This window comes from Podarcis pityusensis (genome assembly GCF_964106645.2).
Source record: "Podarcis pityusensis genome assembly, chromosome: 15".
Classification (NCBI taxonomy): domain Eukaryota; kingdom Metazoa; phylum Chordata; class Lepidosauria; order Squamata; family Lacertidae; genus Podarcis; species Podarcis pityusensis.
Genome location: NC_138040.1, coordinates 6073623 through 6095358, shown reverse-complemented (window position 1 = coordinate 6095358; position 21736 = coordinate 6073623). Strand labels below are relative to the sequence as shown.

Below are 21736 nucleotides of genomic sequence, written 5' to 3'. Positions count from 1 at the left end.
ATCATCATCATTATCATTATTTTAAAAACCTAGCCCAGCCTGCACTGTGGAGATTTCATAGCTCAGTGGCAGAGCATTTGCCTTGCAAGAAGACGGTCCTTGGTTCAATCCCTGGACTGGGAGGGACCCTTGCCTGAAGCCCCGGAGAGCTACTGCCAGTCAGTGTGGACATTACTAAGCTAGATGAACCATTGGTCTGGCTAGGTATACGGCAGTTTCCTCTGTTCCCACCAATGTGATAGATAAATAAATAAATAAATAAATAAATAATGCAGATTAAGTACAGTGTAAAATAGGCCCAATAATCAGAATTGAATCTACCCATTGTAGTAGTTGTTGGGGGGGGGGGGGAGAGAATTCTTGACCTTTGAATGGGATTTTCTTAAGGACATATAAACCAACAAGGGGCAATGCAGCAGAGGAGGCCTGGCGAATGCCTAGGCAAATAATGAACGGCTGTTGTTGATGTTGGACTTGTGCCTTTCTCCCAAGTAGGCGACAGACACATGTGGAGCCATTCCGCAGAAAAGTATGTTTAGACTTCAACCAACAGACCGGGGAGCCCAGCTTTAAGGGTTCAGGGCTGGTCGTTTATTTTATCAGAAATAAACTTCCTCTCCTTGGCCATTGAAATGGCGCCAATTTGGGCCTTCCCAGTTTAGGTTGGCGTGCGTGTGTCAGCCCTTGCTTCCTGTAGGTGTTTCCCCGGAGGACTTCCACATTAATATACAAACATAACACAAAAGGAAGACAAATTTACATATTTATATTCACAGGGAAGGCAACTTTTCAAGATGGGCAGGGGTGAATAAACTCTCCCTAACCGATGAATGAAAAATAAGACAGACTTAAGAAGATGACTTATACCGCATTAGCCTATTCCTTCACCTAGGCCAGAGTCAATGGCTAACTGTTGGAGGCAGCTTGACTCTGAATGCAGTTGCTGTTGCACTCAAGTCCTGCTATAGGCACCTGATTGGCCACTTTGAGTACAGGATGTTCTCCCAGTGGGAGAGTGAAATAGCAAGCCAAGAAGCATTTCTTAAAATTCATTATAAGATGGAGCAAGTTAGCACGGAAGACAATAGCCCTTATAGTTACCACTCCATTCTTTTTTCCAGAGCAGACAATCCAAACACAATACAGGAGAAATTGTTGACATCTCTGGCTCACTGGTTCAAGGGACAAATAAATGATGATACTCTGGCTCAGCCCACAAGCCAGAGTTTCCATAGCTCAGTTGCTTTGCATGCAAAAGGTCCATGGTTTAATCCCAGTAGGGATGGGAGGGAATCCCTCGCTGAAACCATGGAGAGTTGCTGACCACTCAGGGTAGACAATACTGGGCTAGATGGACCAATGGTCTGACACAGTATAAGGCAGGTTCCTATGAAGCCTCAAATGGCTAGTTCTCATTAAATGTCTCTCAGCAAGTAACCATTTTGCAAAGCATAGTCCCTACCTTAGGAAGCGGCTGCTACTCAGAATGGGTCCAAGCGAAGGTCTGTTTGCCAGGTCTTTCTCTTTGGCAGAAAATGGGGTAGTGAGCTGCAACAGAATGTACACAAAAATTAGGGTAGATTTTAGGAAATCATATCCTGATCTACAACCACTTTGCAGGGTAGTTTATAAAGAATTAAAATTATAATAAAAGCAATTGAACAAAGCAAAACAAAATCACATATTTATTTCCTGCTAAATATAGTCTTTAAGTGGTTTACAAAATATCTATCTATTGATCTATCAATCATCTATCTATTGTATTTTAATTTTTTTGAAGATAATCTTTATTGATTTTATGATTACATACTATACATATACACATTGCCTTACATTTACATTTACTCCTAAGAGTTGACTTCCCTCCTTCCTTCTTCTGGCTTTTTTATGTCATCTCTAAGTTTTTCGCATTGTCTATCATCTATCTATTGTAGTGGTTAGAGTGTAGACCAGGGTTCGAATCCTCTCTTGGCCATGATGCTTACTGGATGACCTTGGGCCAGTCACTGCCTCTTAGCCTAACCTACTTCACAGGGTTGTTCTGGGGATTAAGTGAGGAAGGGAAGAACCATGAATCCTACCATGAGCTTCTTGTTATATTTTTCTCCAGTGAAACTGAGAAACTGCAATACAAAACAATGCAATAAAACATCAATACGCTCTCCCCCCAAAAAGAACATAGTTGCACATTTGAAACACCTTCATAGTCAAGGATTTTTCTCCTCAGCCTCCCTCTCACCAAGGCATATCCCACCTCAGAAAGACACCACTCGCCATAGGCATCACATCCAAATTTGGCCTTATGTCTACACAAATCAAACCACGCCTGCTACTCATGCAATTCACTCATCCCATTCTGCCACCAGTACACCCAAACACAGCACCATTTGCTCCATTATCTCCCAGTCAGCCACCAGCAACCACTCAACAACAAAAAATGCACTGTAGGAACGCCCCAAGGGTGTCCTGCCAAAACATTCGCCGACAGAACTGTGTACATGACAAGGCAAATTGCTACCCATCAGTCACACGAAAGTACTGTTCCCAACAGCAGTCTGGGTTTTACCCCAAGACGCCGTCTCCCACCCAAGACTAGTCTCAACCCAACAACGGGTGGAACTGAGCACACACCCCTCTCCCTGGTGCTCCTTCCCTCTCGCCAAGGAGTGCCCTCAGGAAATTCCAGCCACCTAAGAGGCATGCCAAAAAATAAAACCCCACAAAAGTACCCTCGCCGTGGCTGCCAGACCTCTTTGCCTCCGTGGTGCTGGTTTCGTAGTTCTCCAGAATGGATGGGAATAATGAGTCAGAGACAACTGGGGTCCCAGAGCTATGTCCCACTTGAGGCCTGCCAAGCCTCTGTAACATGGGAGACAATGACAACTATTTTTGCAAAAAATTGCAAAAAAATACAATAAATAAACAAACTGTTTTTACTACTGTGTCTTAATGCTGCAACCTGCCTTGGATAGAAAATGGGCAATCTATAGGGAATTGCTGTACTTTACAGGGGAGCGGGGACCCAAACTGAAATCAATTGAAAATGTAAGGAGCCATGTTATGGATTGGTTACAATACCATCAGTAACACGAAATGCTTAAATTAGATAGGAAAAAATGGTTTTCTGGACCAAAGCTCACAATTCGAAAAAGAACTTTTGTCCAAAATGTATAATATGTTACTAGGGTGGGAAACAAAAGATGAGCTTGTCAAAGCCTCAGTGACACACTGGGCAATAGATATGTCACAATACAGATATTAACCTTTGGGGGAAAACTCTGGAAAAGTGATTTGAAGTTCACAGCATGTTAGTTCTTTGAAGGAGAACTATTTGAAAATGATTTACAGGTGGTATTAAAGGGCTGGAGATGCAAAGAGTTTGAAGGAACGTTCTTTCATATGTGGCGGACTTGTAAAAGTTGTAAAAAAAAAGAGTATTGGGAAATGATCCATAATGAATTGAAAAAAAATGTTTTAAAGTACTCCCCCCCAAAAAAACAACAACCAGAGTCTTTCTGTTGGGGATAATTCAAACTGAAATTCCCAGGTGTCAAAAATGGTTATTTACGTATCCCACTACTGAGGCCCGTGTTTAGTTAGCCCAAAAATGGAAAACAACCGAGGCCCAATTTAAGAAGAATGGTAACTTAAATTGACAGAATATGTGCAGCCTGCAGATTTTACAAATTAGAATAAGAGGACAAGAAGAGCATACGTTTAGAGAAGGTTGGAAAATGTGGATAATGGCTCTCATGAGAGTGTGGAACAACCCATCATATCATAAGAAGAGCCCTGCTGCACCAGGCCATTAGCCCATCTAGTCCAGTGAGTGGTGGCATAACACAAAATGGCTGCCGTGAGGCGTGGCAGGACTCAAAATGGCTGCTGCATCTTAAAGAGCAGGAAAGGAGGGAGGACCACAAAATGGTGTGAACAGCCCCTGTCCCGCCCAAATTAATGAGGAAAAGGCACTTACTTCAGTCACTGCTCCCTCACAGGGAGCAGCTTTTTCTCCCCTCTTCTCTGTTCATAAATGTATTAAGCAGGCATGTTCAAGTCAGAGAAGGCCAAGCTGGTATAAACATGAATGGAGCAGGAAGAGCAAACAGTCTCTTTTACCATGAAGGTTCTCGAGGGGATATTTACTGAGGCAAATTTACTGGCAGGCACCCTGGCACACACTCTCATGGGCACCTGTATGAATCCCAACAGGAAACCTTTTTTTTAAAAAAAAAATTAAGCTAATGCTACAGCACAAAAATGGAATTCAGCGTTGTAAAGGAACGAACAAGTGATAGATTTCCCCAAGTACAAAAAAAGTTGAATGGTATTGACACTCTAGCCTTCTTTTTTGCTTTCATGATGGATGCCACATAACGGAAGTTACGACTGGGTTTTCCAGTCCTACATTGGAAGTTGTGCTGATGCAGGAATTGACCAGGGGGCTGAGAGCTGTGAGGAGTCCGTTAATTCTCCTCACAGAATAATATGATCCTCAGAATGTTTTAGCCGTCAATCCCTCTTCCCAGGGAACTCTGGGAACTGGAGCAGTGTGAGGGATACCCCTAAGAAACTACATTTCCCAATCTGTAAATTTATTTCTATTCCACTTTTCCTCCACTGATGTTCAAGGTAGTGTACATGGAATAATCTCCTCCTTTATTTCATCTTCGAAGCTCAGGCTTAGAGGCCTTGTCTTGTCCCAAAATCACCCAGCAAACCTCATGGCTTGGGTGGAGTTTTGAACACAGATCTCCCAGGTCCTAGTTGCAACACTCACTATTAGTCTGAGAGGTCATTTCCAAGAGGATTTCACAAAGATCAAAGTCCTTAAGAATTTCTACCTAATATTCATACATTTGCATTATAAATCCATTGTTTATGGGCAGAGAGAGAAAACAGAGAAAGGTTCTTGTCCGGTAGCTTTATCCATCACCATAAAAATAATCATGGCATAATTATCTATGACTGGGAAAAGAGGAAGTCACAAATAATCTGCAATTAATGTAGGCAGGACAGCAATGCAATCCTTTGCAAAATTACTTGGAAATCAGCTCCACTGTGTTGAAAGAGGCTTGATCTCAGGTAAGCATAGGATTGCAGCCCAAATTACCCATTACTGTACATGCTAATGTAAGAAAATCCTGATGGTCATTTGGAGAGTGACTAATCTGTAGGAGAGAAACACCCACCCTCTACATTTCAGAGTTTTCTATTCTTCAGTTCTTCACACTTATTCAGATCAGTTTGCAAATACAGTGGTACCTCGCAAGACGAATGCCTCTCAAGACAAAAAACTTGCAAGACGAAAGAGTTTTTCGTTTTTTGAGTTGCTTCGCGAGACGAATTTCCCAATGGGCTTGCTTCGCAAGACGGAAACGTCTTGCAAGTTTGTTTCCTTTTTCTTAAAACCGTTACAGTAATACAGGGTGCATTGCTTGAAGAGGTGCAGTTGCGACTTGACTTTGGGGAGCAACTCATAGCACGCGGTGTGGTAGCCTTTTTTGAGGTTTTTGAGGATTTTTTTGAAAAAATTGAAACCGTGCTTCGCAAAACGAAAAAACTCGCAAGACGAAAAAACTCGCAGAACGAATTAATTTCGTCTTGCGAGGCACCACTGTATTACTTTTAAAACTCCTGATAAAAATTCACCAGTGTTTTAACTCTGAATTTCTCCTAATGCAACACATTTTTGCATTTAGTTTTGCCTAACACACCCTTTATCAAAGCAAAGTCCTGATATAATGCATATTCATATATTTTCACCATTTTTATGCACACCTTACTGTAGCTAGCCTATGCATTCTTGCACATAAATATTACTTGGCCGGAGAATTGGAATTGCATTGTGAAAGCTTAAGAGCAAATTTCAAAGGATGACCATTTCAGTTCGTGGATTGGTTTGGAAAACTTGAAGCCTGTAAGTTCTCCTTGAAATGTGAACAGAATCAAATTTGTCTCCCATCCGTGTGTATCTAATTTTCTTCACATGGTCAATTTGCAAAGAGCAGCAGGAACCTTGGGAGAACTTCAGAAGCAGATGCTGCCACCAGCTGGTCTTGATGCTGGTTACATCACCACCCTTTGCAAAGAACTTGGTGGCGAAATATTTTTCTGACAAACCTCAACCTATTCCCCCCTTCCTACAGAATAGTTACCACTTAGCAGAAAAGGTGGTTTCAACAGATTTAACTTTTGTGTTCTGTGTTGCAAGGAAGCCCATGGACAACTGCAGATGATCTTGCTGCTTCATGGGTGGAGGAAACTGCCCTGTACCAAGTCAATTAGCCAAACTTATCATGTTATTGCCGAACCCGCCTGGCAGAGTGATGGAGGTTTTTCCTGCCATTTGCTACCAAATCTTTTTTTAACTGGCAATACCAGGGATGGAGCATGGGACCTCCTGTACCACAAAGGGACTATTTGGTTTGCAAGGTAGGTTCAGTGTTTCATCCATTTTTAGGCACTTTATGTAATAATTATATACTATGTCCCTAACCTTATTTTGCAGCTGAAACAGGCACTGCCCATATGGCAAATTCATGTTTTCACCACACGGAAAGGAGCAACATCTTTTTGCTGGTCAAATTCCACCCAAATGTATATTTATTTAAATATGGATGGGGAGAATAAAACGGATCATAAGTCAACTCACTCATTTTTTTATAGCAACTTCTAGAAAAGAAAAGGGAAAGGAATTGAGGCAGCAGATTGCATCCACAGTATTTAATTTGTTTGAATAATATAGTTACAGATAAACAAGTTCACTCCATATACAGTTACTTGGACTTTTTTTTATACAGTTCATATTCCAATACATTAATACTTTTTTATTATTTACACAGTACTTATGTACATGGTCTTTCTAAATTCAGTGCATTGTCAATAAGTTTTTATACAATAATTTACAAAGTGAATGTGGTTAAGAGTTAACTTAATAAATTTCCCTGTTAAATTTAGGAATTAATTTAATTTTTGTTTCTCCTTAAAAATAATAATTAAGAATCGATGTAACAAAGCATGGCAGATTTTAAAAATGGCATTAGTAGATCGTTTCAGTGACAAGAGAAGTTCTGAAAGGAAAGTTAATCTGAAGACGAGTTTGGAGGAGTTTGTAAAAGGAAAAACAGATCGGGGTGTCTCAAAATAGTCTTGAATCCAGAAACTCCGCCGGTTTAGAAGGCTTGGTTTTCTCCAAACTCACTGCCCTGCGGAAAATAAATTTAGGAGCAATACCCTGTGAACATTACCAGCAGGGGCAGCACCTACCCAAGCCATCTTGAAGTGTTATTACCGGGTGCTCAATAATCGCCCCACCCCACCTTTGTCAAAGCTTCAACCTAATTGTTAGAAATTACTGGACTGAGGAATGGTGTCCATCAAAAAGATCAATGCCTGAACAAGGGCCAAAGTTAGCTTCTAAAGAAATGGACTTTCCAAAGAGTCAAGTCAGATACTCGCCCACTGCCAGAGCTCCTAAGGTGGAGGATGTCCTTGACTCTATGCAGAGGTTGTAGCCATGAGTCATGGATTCATGCTATCTCCCCTGATCCTGATTGGCAGAGGTATCAAGGCATCCCACAAACATGTCAGTGTGTAGGACAGGCCCCTATGTGAAATGCCAGACCACCACATGACTTGACATGGGATATTGACATGGGGTGGGGAACCGATGGCCCTTCCAGGTGTTTCCGGACCCCGACCCCCATCAGCTAGCATGGCCAATGTTCGGGGCTGATACGGAGCTGAGGGCCACAGGTTCCCTACTCCTGGTCTAAAGATTTCAGACGGTCTCAGAACATCCACCCCCCCCCCCCCAGCAAGTGCATGCAGGGACGCAGCTAGCAGCCCCTCACTGAATCTGTCGGAAAGTTGCACGGGCTCAAGAAAAGCAACTTCAAAAAAAAAAAGTTTGTAAACCCTGAAAGCTCAATCAAAGAGGAGACAGGGAAGCAAAAGCTGTGCCTTGATAGTGATTAAGCTAAATGATTCTGTTTCATGGCAGGAGTGGCAGGTAGAAAAGCATATTGCAAATAAATAATGCGACTTTTGGCCAAGTTCCCACTGAATTGTGCCTAGGCTGCTCAGATGACTGAATATAACTCGATGGAAAAATAAAATTAAAAAATCCTCTACTTAGAAATCTAGCTTTTCAGCGACGAGTGTGTTTGTTTAGCTTTCTCCCTGACCTGCAACTTTTCCAAGTGCGTTTGTTTTGTCCACAGGAGCCATTCAGTCATCAGAGTCCCTGCTTGAAATTTGAAGTGGTACAGGCCAAACACAAGTTCAGCAGTTCAGCAAAAGCTAGGCTTTTTTGTTGTTGTTCCAGTTTATAAATTAACACTCAAACCCTGACACTGCCTGCTTATTCCGACAAATTAAGGAGTTACAACCCTGTTTTAAGTTCACGAGTTATCTTATTCAACAATGTCCTTTAGAGGGGTGCTTCGGAAGAGCAAGAGAATTCAGATGAAGATAATGGCAGAGTCACTTGGGCTCCCAGACTAGGGGACCAATTACTAAAGGTCTTACTTCTGAGCTAGTGGATTTTCAAAGAAGACTGTTGGGCCCAAGTCTGCAGGGATTCAAGCACCTTTCTTCACAGATATTTCTGGACAAAAAGGCATTCTGATGCAGATCTCTTTTTTTGCAACTCTTCCTACAAATGAACTCTATTGGTGGGACAACAGACTTGGCTTTCAAAAGTTGTAAATTAATGCCAACCTTATTACAGGAAGAAATGGGGCACTATTTTTCTTTCCAGGTCATGAGATGGGGCAGGGAAGCATGCCTAGGTTTGCTCGCAGATTGGATAAACTTCATTGTTAAAACCGTAAAAGCTACCAAAGCAGGATTTCTTGCTCTTTAAGCGAAAGAGGTGCCCTCATCCTTCACTCCAAAAACACTTGGCAGTAATAAAATTAACTTATGTCTGTGTTTTAATTATCCTTTCCTTTCATTTAAAGTGCAATTTAATTAAAAACACAACACACACACAACTATTTCACACCGCTCACGAACTTGAATCTGGGGGGCAATTTTCTAGGGTCTAAAGGCCAGAGCAGAAGAAATGCCTATGAACTCTTAACCATGGTGGAAAGGTTGGAAGACAGGGGCAGAGCAACCTCTCATTCCCCTCTCCACTCACCCCTTGCCCAACATAAATTCCACGAGCACATGAGTAAACATTGCAGCATTCCCATCTCAACCAAGATTTAGAGATTTGTTAGTTTAGCATCCCATGTTCCCCTCCTGGAATCTCAACCATAGTTACTAGTTTACTAGTGTTATGTCTGCACCAGGCCTGAGATCTTAGGAGCAAACTTCTGTGTGATGTAGATTCTAAGATGGGGCACTAGTGGGCCCATATGCATGTTCAAACTTTCACATAAGGCAGGAGGGCAGCTCACATACTGATGCCAGGAAAAGCTCAGGGCCCCCTGACTTCAGATTGGGGATGAATGCCAAATAATCCCCCTGTTCTCTCCCCACTCTCCTCGTGAGTAGGATGGCATAATACCAGCCACAAAATCACAGAGGGGACAGGAGAAATTCCCCTCCAAGCCATTCTGAAAGCACACGGCTCATCCAAGAGGGTGGAACTGACACAGCCAAAAGCCAAGAAACAAACCAAACTGAGACCAGTGGGGTTAAGAACGGAAAAGGCAGGAAATTCCCTAAGCCATGATGTTTGCTCCTCTGTGCAGGTCGCCTATCCTGGGCTTTCCTTATCTTGCCACTAAAAAAATGGAATAAAACTTCAGAAAAAGGAGGTAGCAAATTCATGTTGTCTACAGACAACACTACAAGTTCAATCATCTTAAATCTGAAGAGAGCATCCAAAAAGGTTGGTTTTCTTCTTCTTCTTCCTATGGGTAATTTGTTTTTGTTTTAAAAAAAGGGGGGAGGGAAGCAAGCACCTTTCTATTACTCTGGGCCAGCTTTTATTTGGGCTACTTACAACTTAAGCTTTCTTGGTCCTAGTTTGCTTATATCAAACCAGTTTAAAAGCCAAAGGTAAAAAAAAGAAATCCAACCAATGGGTGCTATTCCCCCCCACTCCCCGCCCAATGTGTATGGAGAGATCTGAACAAAAACACAAAAAAACCCAAAGCTATCTCAACCTGTGAGCTGCTATGTAATTAGGGGTTCTTTCTTTCTCTTTTCTTCTAGTTGTGCTTTCAGATCATGAGAGGAAAATAAAAAAATAAAAACTACGTTTAGCTCTTCCGCTCTGCTAAAAACCACTTTTTTTTCTTTTTTTGCCAAACGGGAGGCGACTTTTCAAGGGCGCTCCCTCGCAGCAGTCTGCGGCACCTCCCCTGGCTTGCGCTCACTGCAGCACGCAGTACTTCTTGTAGTCGGACTCAAAATCTTCGTCCATGCTGCTCGTGTCTGCCATGTTCTTGCCGTCTATCTTTGGCAGAAATTGTGCATAGTCCACTCCTTGCTGCTCGTAGAAAAGGATGTAGGCGGAGTCTGTGTCGATTTCGTCAGGATGCAATTCCTGGAAGAGGAAAAGGAGGAGGGGATGCTCATTTTGTTCCAACAAAGAACCCCGTGTGTGTTTTTTTAAGTGCTCTTCTAAAAATTAAGCTGGGCACACCACAAGTTTGGAAACTGCAGAATCTCAACCATCCCTGCCCCCGGGGCTAGTGTCATGGACTGGCTGGATGCCAAGGAGGCACCAGCTGGGGACCCCCCAAGAGAACCCCCAGGGGAAGACTGCTCAGAGCCAGGGGATTGGTGGTGGGACGATGATGAGTGGTCAGAGGGAGGACAGTGAAGAGGTAACAAGTGAAGAGGTGTTTTTATGTTGTGAACCACCCTATGATCTACAGGTCTAGTGCGGTATACAAATTTAATAAGTATCAGGGTTTAGTGAGCAGGAAGAAGCTGTGGCAGAGGACAATCCAGAATCAGAAGGCTGGAGAGGAGGCAGAATGAAGAAGCCAGGGTGTCTCCCCCTCCTGCTGCGACTTGCTCCCCTTGAAGAAGTATGAAGAGGGCATAGCAAAGAGACAAGACGAAGAAGCCTCAGGTTGCTGAGGAAAGACCCAGAGGAGGAGTCTTAGAGAGCAGCGGGAAGGCAGGGACCTTCAGTCCTCACAACTACCTCATTGTGGAAATACCTACTGGGAAGAGTTGCTTTGGCCACTAGGCTTGCACTGTTAAAGTTTCTTTGAATAAAGAGTTAACATCTCTGACACCAGGTGTTTTATTTATCTGAATCATCCAAACTACGGGAAAATGAGCTCCCTCTACATACAGTCGCACATGGGTCAGAGCAGCCGCCTCTTATGCTTGGCCATCATCACGACTGCCCTCACATTCTCTCTTAAGGAAGGCAAAGGAGATTACCTTACAGCTGCTGTCATTGTAACAGTACCACTTGCTGTTCGGGTTTTTGGCGTAAGTGACGTAATGACCTCCTCCCATAATTCCTGAATGGCACTGGAAGGGGAGGAAAAAGCAGTTTTGTATTGCTGGCCCAATCAACAAGGTTGTAGCAGTAGTCGGTGTTGTTCTATATTTATTTACACCCCCCCCCTTTGCCCCTGACAAGTTACCCCAATGCTGGTGGTCCTCCATATGTTGTGGGACACCCAACTCCCATCAGCCCCAGCCAGCATGGCCAATGGTCAGGGACAATCAGAGCTGAAGTCCAGCAACACCTGAAAGGCGTCAGGTTCCCCAACCCTGGCACAGACAATAAGTGTTCCTCAACTTCCATTAGCTCACACCATCTGATGAATTTTGCATAATTTCATAAAGGCTCTGAGGGTACAAGCTACTGAATTGTACCTTGTTGATTCTATGCCCGCCAAGAGTCCTGCAGCACCCACATTCTACTTGACGTGCTGAAGAGAGACCTCAAAATCCCACCCCAAGCCAAGCCAAATCCTACAAGTCATGTGAATTTTGGCAAATCACGCACATTTAGCACCAATTTATTATTCCTGCCTCATGGCGATGCCTTTCTGACGCCTTCATCCCAGCCCTTTCCTTACCCACCTCTGCCTTTTGGGCACCCTGCAAAATGACAGACTTGCCACCTGCCCTTCTACAAAATCCAAGCTTTTAAGAAACCAGTGCAGTCTCCCACCCAAGAGTGAGTCACCTACCGAAATTGCATATAGGCTGTAGATGGGGTTAACACAGATCTCTCCTCTTTGGTCAACCACCATCTCCTCCTCCCCATTGATGCTGCCGTTGCTGTGGGAGTTTTGCTTGCACAGGTATCCATTGGCTAAAGTCACCTCGCTGCTGTCCTGAGCCGCAAAGAGCTCGCCCTGGCTACCCCCCAAAGCATGCCCTCGGCTGAAGCCGTCTCCTTGGTCGGGGGTGACCTTAGGGTCCGGGTCTGTACCGTTCTCTCGGGTCATGTCCAAGTTCTCTTTGCTGCTGGACAGTTTGTTTTTACACAGCTGGGGGAGCCGGAGCCGCCCCTTGCTTCTTCCCAAAGTCCTGGGGCTACCAGTTGGACTAACGTTTTTACTCGATGGACAGCCAGTTGCACACTTCCGCCCGGGAGATGGAGACGCTGGAAGAAGTGAATGAGCAAGTGTGCGAGTGAGAGAAAGGGAGAGGGTGGCAAAAAGCTGAACAGACAAGACTAAACTGCCCACTTTTAATCCCAAAACAAAGCAGTGCATGATTATTAAAATTTGCTATTAACAACTTTTACATCAATGGGTTAGGTAGAGCAGCCGGCTGCATCACACAGAGACTTCTAGGTCTTAACTTGCAAAGTTCATTAGCTCTAGCAACAGGGGTTTGCTCACCACTGTGTCTTGGTCTACAACCCAGTAGCGATTATCAACCTGCTAGGTATTTAGCAACATAACATACTCCTAGATCCAGGAAAGCATTTTCAGTGGTTAACTTCACCATTTATGGAAGGCCCATTTGCCAGACTATTTGAGAATTCATTCCTGCAAAAGCAGCTCAGTCAAAATGTGAGCCCATGTACCTCTACACCGTGTATGTGTCCCAGAGGCCCAAACCAGTGACTCACACAGAGACACAGCCTGCAGCCTCTTCTAAGGGCAAGCAATTCTGCAGCATATGTCTACTTCAGGTGTGATGGAAATGACCTAATTTCACTCAGTACAGAGATGCAGCGGGATTATCTGCTCCCACCAAAGGCAGATTGGATTGGCAAGCCCAGTCCAGTGACTCATGCAGGAAAACAACAGCCAGTTCTGAGGGCAGGTAATTTTGTGGGTTCCTGAAGTAGTCAAACACAGTGGCATGTGGAGATGGAGCAGAATCACCTGCCCCCAGCAGAGGCTGGTTGGACACATCTATGGCAGTATTAACCAGTCCTCCATTTTACTCCATCCAGCCCAATGCAGAGATCCCTCCTCTCCCCTACCTTTGATATTATTTAAGACGCCAGAAGTGTTGAGGGAAGAGGGGCTCCTGGTCAGCACATCGCCCTCCCCGGCCACCGGGACGCTCTGCACCTCCATCCTCAGACACTCGTCTTGCGGAATCTGGGTCTCAGAGGGATCGTCAACCTGGGGAGTCAGCGGCTTCTGCAGCCAGCAGTTTGGATCTCTTGGCACCAGGAAGGCACTCGGGTTGAAGCTCTCTCGGGGAAACTTGACAATCTTTTGGGATTTTATCCAGCGGCCATTGACAAACTGGAAACGCTTCAAGTGGATTATCTAGAACAAGAGATGTTGGAGGCAGGATCAGGTCAACGCTTCAACTATTAGCATGTCTTGTCTTTTTTTAGTTTGCAGGCCTCATGGCATGCCTTCTCGCCTCTCTCTTAATGTGAGTCACCTCCAGCGGCAATTGGTGCTCATTAGGGCTGGCAAGGCAGAAGACCTACAGCATGTGGGGCCAGAGCCAATGGCAGGCAAAGCCAATTAGCTCTAGTCTTGCCCCCATTCTCCTCCACGCCAAGTTCTACAAGGACAACATGGGACTGAGGAGGAGGAAACTGACAGGCTCCACTGCCAGAAGGGATGTGAGTAAGAAGGCAGGGAAGTGGGGGCTGGCTGAGGGCAGAATGAGGTTGGTGGGACGCTGCCCCATTTGTGCTAATGAACCAGCCTTCACTGTCGGCTCTGGGAGACAGTAATCGCCCAGAAGTAGGAACTAAACACTAAATAAAATAAAGATGGAACTCAAGTGGCCTGACCCATGAGAAGGCCGCTTCATAGGGTCAATTAAAAACAAAGAACTGTAAGAAGCCGTGTACAGCCTGGCTGTAAAAATGGAAAGGAAAAGGAGAGCCTTGAATCATACCAGGATAGGGGGAAGCCTCCACAGGTCCAGCTTCTTGGTAGCCAAGCAGTGAGTTTTGCACTTGGAACAGTAGTACATCTCATCTTCGCCTAGTTCCTCCTCGCTGGTGAAGGCCCGGAGGCAACTGTCCAGGTTGATTGGCTCAGCCTGAGCGCGCCGGCTTTGCTCCACGCTCCTGTGCTCCTCGGCCATCTGAATGGGTGACAAGGCAAACACTTGAGGAATTCTGATGGCTTGTTCCTACTTAAAAACATGCCATCTCCTCTGACCCTGCTAGAAAAAATGCAACCTGTGCCGTTAATAAAGATAGTGCAACTCGTACAGCACGTTGGCGACAAATGTTCACACAGTTGTTCAAAAATAATTTTGCACCATTACTTACAAAGTGCCATGAAAACTTACAAACTACCTAAAATAAAGTGAACTTGCAATATCAGATTTTATTAGGTTCTTACAAATTCTTGACTTAGTTTTTCTTGTTTTTTAAGTAAGTTCAAGAAGATTCAGGAAAAGGGCAAGTTCAACGTTGTTCCCGGTAGCTGTGAGGTGCTGATGAAGTAATCTCCTCTGACCCTAGCTTAGATTCCTTGTCTCCTTCCAGAGAAAGATCTCTTAACAATGTACACCGCTTTACTTCACAGCCTGCATTAGCCTTTTAAAAATTAAGAAGAAGAAGAAGAAGAAGAAGAAGAAGAAGAAGAAGAAGAAGAAGATGGAGTGAGTTTTGTGGAAGGAGAACCTCATGGCACAGAAGCACCACCTTCATTTTCAGAAGGAGAACCTATAGACGGGGACAGTAGCTCAGTAGCTCAGTGGCAAAGTGAATGCATGGCTCGCAGGAAGTGCCAAGTTCAATGCCCAGCATCTCTAGGCAGGGCAGTGAAATCTTGTCATTAAACCTGGGCAGCTGCTGCCAGTCAGTGCAGTCAATACCAAAATACTTGGATTAATGGTCTGGCCCAGTACAGAGCAGCTTCCCAAGCAGTAACACACTTTCTTTGGGGAGGGGTGAAGTGCACTGTAGGCAGAAGTGCTACCAAGTGAATTTTATCAATTTTTAGCTTTAAAGATTGTTTGATTTTAACGTTTTTCTGTTCCCCACTTTGGGACCTCTGGGTGAAGGCCGGTTCATAAATGTCAGAAATAAAATGAATTAAAACTCCTTGACCACATGCCATTTCAGACTGCAGGTGAAGCAATGCTCCTTTCATATTGGAAGAACAAGGGGTCCCTAACCACAGAAACACAGGTGTCAGAGTGAAGGGTATTTGACTTACTTTCCCCAGTCTTAATTTTCTAAGCATGTGGAGTTATGGTTTCCCCTAGAATGGGGGGGGGGGGGACATGTTCAATCTGGCGAATGCCCATTGCTAACTGAAGTGATACCAACTAGAACAGTTTTGATAATGCGATCAACTTGTTTCTGTAGACTGGTGGCTCCCAAGACCTACTAGCCTAAGGCTATCCAAGCGAATTCAGTGTGACCATGGAGATTTGAACCCGAGTCAAGCCCTGTCTGCCGAAGTGCCCTGGCCCTTGGGCCATGCAGACTCCAATTTGCTGCTCTCTCCTTTCCGTTTTCAGTCTGCTGCGATTCTGAGCCTCAAGTTATTCAGTCATCCCTCCACCCACTCCAGAAATCTCTGAGCAAGCAGTGAGATGAAAGAACCTTCAGAAGCAATTTCAGGCCATTGCAGAGGCAGAAGGGGTGGCCTCATGCAACGTGACAGCCAATAAAGCCTTTTGGCTAATTTAAAAATAAAAAAATAAAAAATCCCAGACAATGAGAGTGGCTCGCGGCCAAGGAGGCTGCAGAAGCTCCATGCTGTCAGACAAATGCAAAAGCAGGAGCACCAAATTGATCTAATAAAACAGACACTGCTGTAAGAGAACCTCTGGAGGAAGCTGCCTTGTGCGAAGATCACTGGCCCCACTAGCTCAATATTGCCAGTACTGACTGGCAGCAGTTCTCCAGTGCTTCTGATGGGGGTCTCTCCCAGACCTACCTGGAGTTGGCAGGGACTGAGCCTGCCTGCACCTTATGTGGTCCGCCACTGAGCCACAGCCCTGCCAAACCAGTCAAGACTTCACAAAGCACTCATAAGGAACTTGTGGCCTTTCAGCTGCTGCTGGACCACAGCTCCCATCATGCCTGATCACCGGCTATGCTGGCTGGGGCTGATGGGAGATGGAGTCCAGGTTCCCCAGCCCTGTTATAGAGGACCAGTGTCAGCACGGCCAGAAGTTTTGTACTTGTGTGGCCTATTTCAACCCAACATAGGAAACTCTCTGATGCCACCACTGAGTTCCATCATGAAGAAGGACACAGAGTCGGTGGTAGAGCATCTGTTCTGCATACAGAAGGCCCCTGGTTCAACCCATAGCATTGGGTTGGGAAAAGGAGCTTGTATGGAAACCTGGAGAGCCACTGCAGACAATACTGACCTAGGTGGACCAATAGTTTGGCTCGGTGTAAGGCAGCTTCCTGCGTTCACATGCTTTCAAATATATTGTACCACCCATAAGGGCTAGGAACTTGGTTTTCACGTGAAAAGAAAATCTGGAACCGATGCTGATTGGTGACTGCAGATGTGAGAAGGGCATTGCCTGCTATACGGTACAAACTTTACAGGCTGAAGGTCCCAGGTCCAATCTTTGGCACCTCCAGGTTGAGGAAAGAGCTCTGCCTGGGACACTGGATATTTGCTGCCAGCCAGTGTTGGCAATACTGGAGTTAGGTGGATCAGTGGTTTGATTCGGTGCAAGGCAGTTTCCTACGTTTCTAAGGAAAGTAGGAATATCCAAGCAATGCATCTTAAACTGAATTTCCTCCCACCCTTGTGGTATGTTTTTAATGCATGGAATTTTAAGTAGGATTTTATTTTCTTTTATTGTGTTTATGTGTTTCAGCTGTTTCATTATCATTTATTGCTGCTTCAGTTTTTGAAAGTTGTTTTCATTTATTTATTGTATTGCATAACTTATTTAATGTGTAATCATGCCACTGCTTTTTACAGATGCAATTGCTTTATTATATTGTGAAATGGCTTTGAGATGCTTCATAGGAAGATGAATAACAGCAACAGCAATGTTAGTGCTCACTGGGGGGAAATAACCTCATTTTTGATGCTGTTAGCTATCCTGGTGGGGATTTGGAATGTGGGGTATACATCCTAAAAACAAAAACTCACCAAAAAACAACAGCACACAAACACACAAGCAAAGAATCACACAGCAAAACAAGCAAACGGGTGTACAAAGACACAACACATCTGGGCACTAAACCAGCTAGAAGGATAAGATACTAGAACTCTGCTACCTGACCACCGAGATGACCTCAGAGGATGATCTAAGCACCTGAGCAGGTTGGTATGGGGAAGGAAGCACTAAATACACAATTCTGTGGGCTGGAGCAGAGCAGCATTTCCACTTTCAGCAGCAAAAACATCCAGAACTCACTTGTTTATTTAAAAAGACAGCCACATGCATTGTCAGAAAGAACACATATACATATATCTGCTTAGGGTTATTTTGCACTTATATAGGGTTATTTTGCAATTTTATATATATATATATATATATATATATATATATATATATATATATATATATATATATTTACTTACCCGTTCCTGTGACGTCTGGTAGCGGAGATGAAGTGCCGTGGGATCCCAGTCAACAGCGATGTTGGCATTCCCCATGTGAGCTCTCTCTTCAGTGCAGTCGATTTTACAGCCATGGCAAAACCTAGATTGGGGGTGGGGAAGAAGGAGGAGGCAGTGAGAAGAGGGGGTGGGAAACTCTCCCTAAAGCTGACAAGGGCTGAAAATGCAAAAGATGGGCAGTTAATCTGGACAGGACAGGTGTCGGCTGCTTTAGGTTAAGATCCATCAGTGGCAGAGCCACCTGTCAGGCATGGAAAAAGTCCCTGGTTCAATCCCTGGCATCTCCAAGCAGGGCAGGGGGAGACCCTTATCTGAAACTCTGGAAAGCCATTTCCAATGTAAATTCTGAGCTACATAAACCTACAGTTCTGGTTCTGTATAAGGCAGCTTTCTAAGCTCCTAAAACACCATGAGGACTAGAATCTTACTTTAGGCTCAGCGTCCGATCGTGTGCTCTGATTGCATAAAGTCCCAGGTTCAAGTTCTGGCATCTCCAGGCAGGCCTGAAGCCCTGGAGAGCTGTCACCAGTGCGGACAATACTGAGCTAGATGGAGCAGTGATTTGACTTTCTAAATTCCTAATCCAGCACAATGCAAACAGATTTGGGACATGGTGTAAACACAGCAGTTCAGTACACAGATATTGTGAAGGTGATTAACATGGCCAGGTTGGTCTTCACAGATCTGCCCGTTTTTAGAGATACAAGGGGCCACCCTAACAAAGGCGGTAAAGGGAAGGCAGAGTGTGAGGCTGACGGAGGGGAGGGACTCTCTCTTCAGCCAAAGAACAACACAGATTTCTAATCGGACCTGATGAAGCACCCACTTTTTTTTTACTTGCCAAGTGGTCACCCTATGCTTACCTGTACCAGGGGCACCAAGCACACGAATTGCCGTCCTTCTGGACCACTCGTAGGGTGAAAGGGTATTGGTATCCCATGCTGTCATCACTTTAAATAAATGAACACACAAACACGATTATTTGTAACATAGTAGTGTTTTTTATGATAGTCTTTTCCTGGTTTTATCTTCTAAGCCTGTCATACCCCCCAGATATTTTGGGCACCAGCTCCTGCCAGCAGGGTCAATGGTCGAGGGTAATGGGAGCTATAGTCTGAAACACTGGAGGGTACCAGGTTGGATTCTAAGCCACTCCAATGCCCATCTTCAGTATTTGAAGATCAAATACAGCTCTCTTCCCCCACCTCCTGCATTTTTTCCTTCTCAACCATTCTGAGGTGGACTGGACTAAAGTGTGTGACTGGTTCAAAGTAATCTACTGAGCTACCAGACTGAGGTTGTGCCAAGTAGTTGAGGTTGTCATCTGTCCCAAAATAAGGCAAAACCTTTGCAACTAATTCATTTTAATAATCTTTTCCCCAGCATTTTTGGGAGGAGGATTTAATGGCATTCCTTATGAAAATTACATCTGCCTATGTGATAGAGTGTTAGGAACCAGTAGAAGTGCTATTCCTGTGTAACATTTCTAGAAATAAAAGAACCAGACTGGTTCACCCATTCCTTGTGCTCCCTTCCCAGCACGATCTTCAGAGTTTTAAGGTCTTCCTGGCTAACAGATGATACACAATCTCACAGAATCGAAACAGTTGCAAAGTTTGCATTTCCAAGCTACAAAGACTCGTAAGCAATTTTTCACAGAATTGTTAAGGGGCACTCATTTCAATTTGGTCTTAACAATGTTCAATATTTTTAAAAAGGAAAAATATACAGTTGGCAGGCCCCCTGGTATTTTAAAGCTTTCTTTTGCATTCTGGAACCTGAAGGTCTGTGGACTTTATTAATAAACTTGAACTGAGCAAGGATTTGGGTCTGGGTTTTCCCAGTCCAAGACCCAAAGTCTCACTGCACCAAAGACTGGCATGCTGGCTTAAGACGTCAAGAGACATTTTGGTGGCTAGATCACCCCCTCCTCCTTTGAGACATGCTGGCATTTAACTCACCAGTCCTGTGCATGGTTACTGGCTTCTTGGGGAGGGAGGGGACTTGCCAGCCGGGACACCTGGATCCAGACTGCATCATACAAGTCTTTCTTCCTCGTATGAACGGTGCACGGAACTATCAGTGGCATTCCAAAGAGGCTCGGCCGGTTCTTCTGAGATGAAAGGAAGTACTTGTCCATCCTCATCTGCATTGATCATTAAAAGGGTTTAAAAAAAGAAGAAGAAGATGATGCATTTTAATAATACAATATGGTTTTTTCACTTTTCAGAAGGGCCACTATCATAGCAGGGAACTACTGCATTTTTCCATGTATAACATGCCCCCATGTTTTTTGGGGGGAAATTGTCCAAAACTGTTGAGCTTTTTTTTTTTGCACAGAGTTGTTGAGCTTTTGGGGGGGGCGGGGTCTACACCGCCAATCGTTTGCATGCTCACCGCCAAAACCCATCACACTCAACGCCAACCAAAGCTGATTGCACGCACAACAAAATGACTTTTCCCACCTAAATGAGCTTGCCACACTACCCAGGAGGGAACTTGTGTTTGGAAGGATCATGAGCTCAGTTCATTTCAGGTACTGAAAACAAATTCCAGATCAGAATGTGCTCAGAGACACTGTGGTTCTTTAATTCTAATCGTACGTCTGCTGCACCTGGCTCTGGTTTGTAGAGAGCTTGGGATTCTAATAAAAAGCCAGGTAGATACAACAAACCCTAATTGTATTCCTTTTGTGGCTGGATCTGAGAGGTGGGATCTTGGGAGTTGTAGTAGATCTGACAAGCTTGCCCACCCCTGGTCTACACCACTGGGTCACAGTTCTCTAAGGTTTCAGACAAGTTTTTCCCAGCCCTCCTTTGGAGTTCCCAGGGATTGAATCTGTGACCTTCTGCAGACATCTACCATATTGGAAAATGGCAGATGCATGAACACCAGTTAAGCGTCTTAGCTGCATTCATTCCCCACTAACCATTTTCCTGTGGACAGCAATGATGTAGCCTATGAAGGGGCTGTCGGAGGGAGAGGTCACATGGCCGTTCACCATCCCATTGGAGAAGCCGTTTTCCATCCTGCATGGCACCACTGTGTTTGGCATCCCATTCGGGATCAGGGTTGGCCGGGGAAGATCGCCATTCATCAGCACATTGATCATCCCGTTGGCTGACGGCACGCTGCAGAACTCTGAACCCAAGGGCAAAGGTGTTGGTTACGGGTTTCCACTGACTGCGATTATACTTATAAAATCCATGCAGGGACATTTTACCTGTTTGCACAGGGCTTGGAGTAGCTGACGTGGGGGATCCAGGGATCGGCACCTCAAATGCACACAGGGATGCGCTTGCCGAGAGACGGACTTTCTGGTTGTCTTGAGGAAAGTTCTTTCGAAAGCAAGAGAAAGCGACAGAGAGAGAGACTCCCAATGAGGCTAATAAAAAACCCACACTTTTAATGGGATTGCTTAACCATAATTATTCTGTTTTTTAAACAAAGTTTGCTGTTGGTCTTAATGTTCTGTAAATCTCTTAGAAGCCATCTGGGCATTAAATGGCATAAAAATTAAATAATGGGTTGTAGTCAGTGCTCGTTCTACTCAAGCAGACCTACTGGAAATGATGGACATCACTAGCTTGGGCCCATTGATTTCAATAGGTCTTTTCTGAGTAAAACTTAGTTGGATACAAAGATGGGGAACTTGTGAAGTGTAACTCCTATCATCTCTGTGTTCTCTGGGGCTGGTGGGAGTTGGAGTCTGACATAATCCTTTTATAGCCATGTTCAAATATATAAAAGGATGTCACACAGAGGAGGGAGAAAGGTTGTTTTCTGCTGCTCCAGAGAAGCGGACACGG

The 21736-nt window shown here is 44.5% G+C and overlaps 2 protein-coding genes and 1 long non-coding RNA gene across 11 annotated transcripts in view; 1 reads left to right on the top strand and 2 right to left on the bottom strand.

Moving 5' to 3' along the window:
* Positions 1 to 4192, bottom strand: part of ZNHIT3 (zinc finger HIT-type containing 3) — a 72335-nt gene extending 68143 nt beyond the window's left edge. Inside the window, exons 1-4 of one of the 5 annotated variants that reach the window (XM_080983277.1) lie at positions 3716 to 3809; positions 2730 to 2859; positions 2028 to 2123; positions 1463 to 1548 (exon numbers count right to left, since the gene is read on the bottom strand). The gene's annotated coding sequence lies outside the window, so the exon portion shown is untranslated. Of the gene's footprint in view, positions 1 to 1462; positions 1549 to 2027; positions 2124 to 2729; positions 2874 to 3715; positions 3810 to 3976 lie in introns of those variants that run through there. The other 4 variants (XM_080983279.1, XM_080983280.1, XM_080983281.1 and 1 more) reach the window with 4 other exon arrangements.
* On the top strand, positions 3867 to 7141 carry LOC308464183. The gene is made up of 2 exons (XR_013979928.1): positions 3867 to 3927; positions 6215 to 7141. It is a non-coding gene; the product is annotated as an uncharacterized lncRNA (long non-coding RNA).
* The window catches only part of USP32 (ubiquitin specific peptidase 32), a 117864-nt gene continuing 102839 nt past the window's right edge, over positions 6712 to 21736 (bottom strand). For all 5 annotated transcript variants that reach the window (XM_080982755.1, XM_080982758.1, XM_080982756.1 and 2 more), the window contains exons 25-34: positions 21151 to 21265; positions 20857 to 21068; positions 19889 to 20073; positions 18791 to 18877; positions 17889 to 18009; positions 14263 to 14454; positions 13379 to 13673; positions 12126 to 12544; positions 11362 to 11454; positions 6712 to 10507 (exon numbers count right to left, since the gene is read on the bottom strand). In XM_080982755.1, the coding sequence (XP_080838881.1) occupies positions 10334 to 10507; positions 11362 to 11454; positions 12126 to 12544; positions 13379 to 13673; positions 14263 to 14454; positions 17889 to 18009; positions 18791 to 18877; positions 19889 to 20073; positions 20857 to 21068; positions 21151 to 21265 (1893 nt within the window). In that variant the 3' untranslated portion in view covers positions 6712 to 10333. The remainder of the gene's footprint in view (positions 10508 to 11361; positions 11455 to 12125; positions 12545 to 13378; positions 13674 to 14262; positions 14455 to 17888; positions 18010 to 18790; positions 18878 to 19888; positions 20074 to 20856; positions 21069 to 21150; positions 21266 to 21736) is intronic.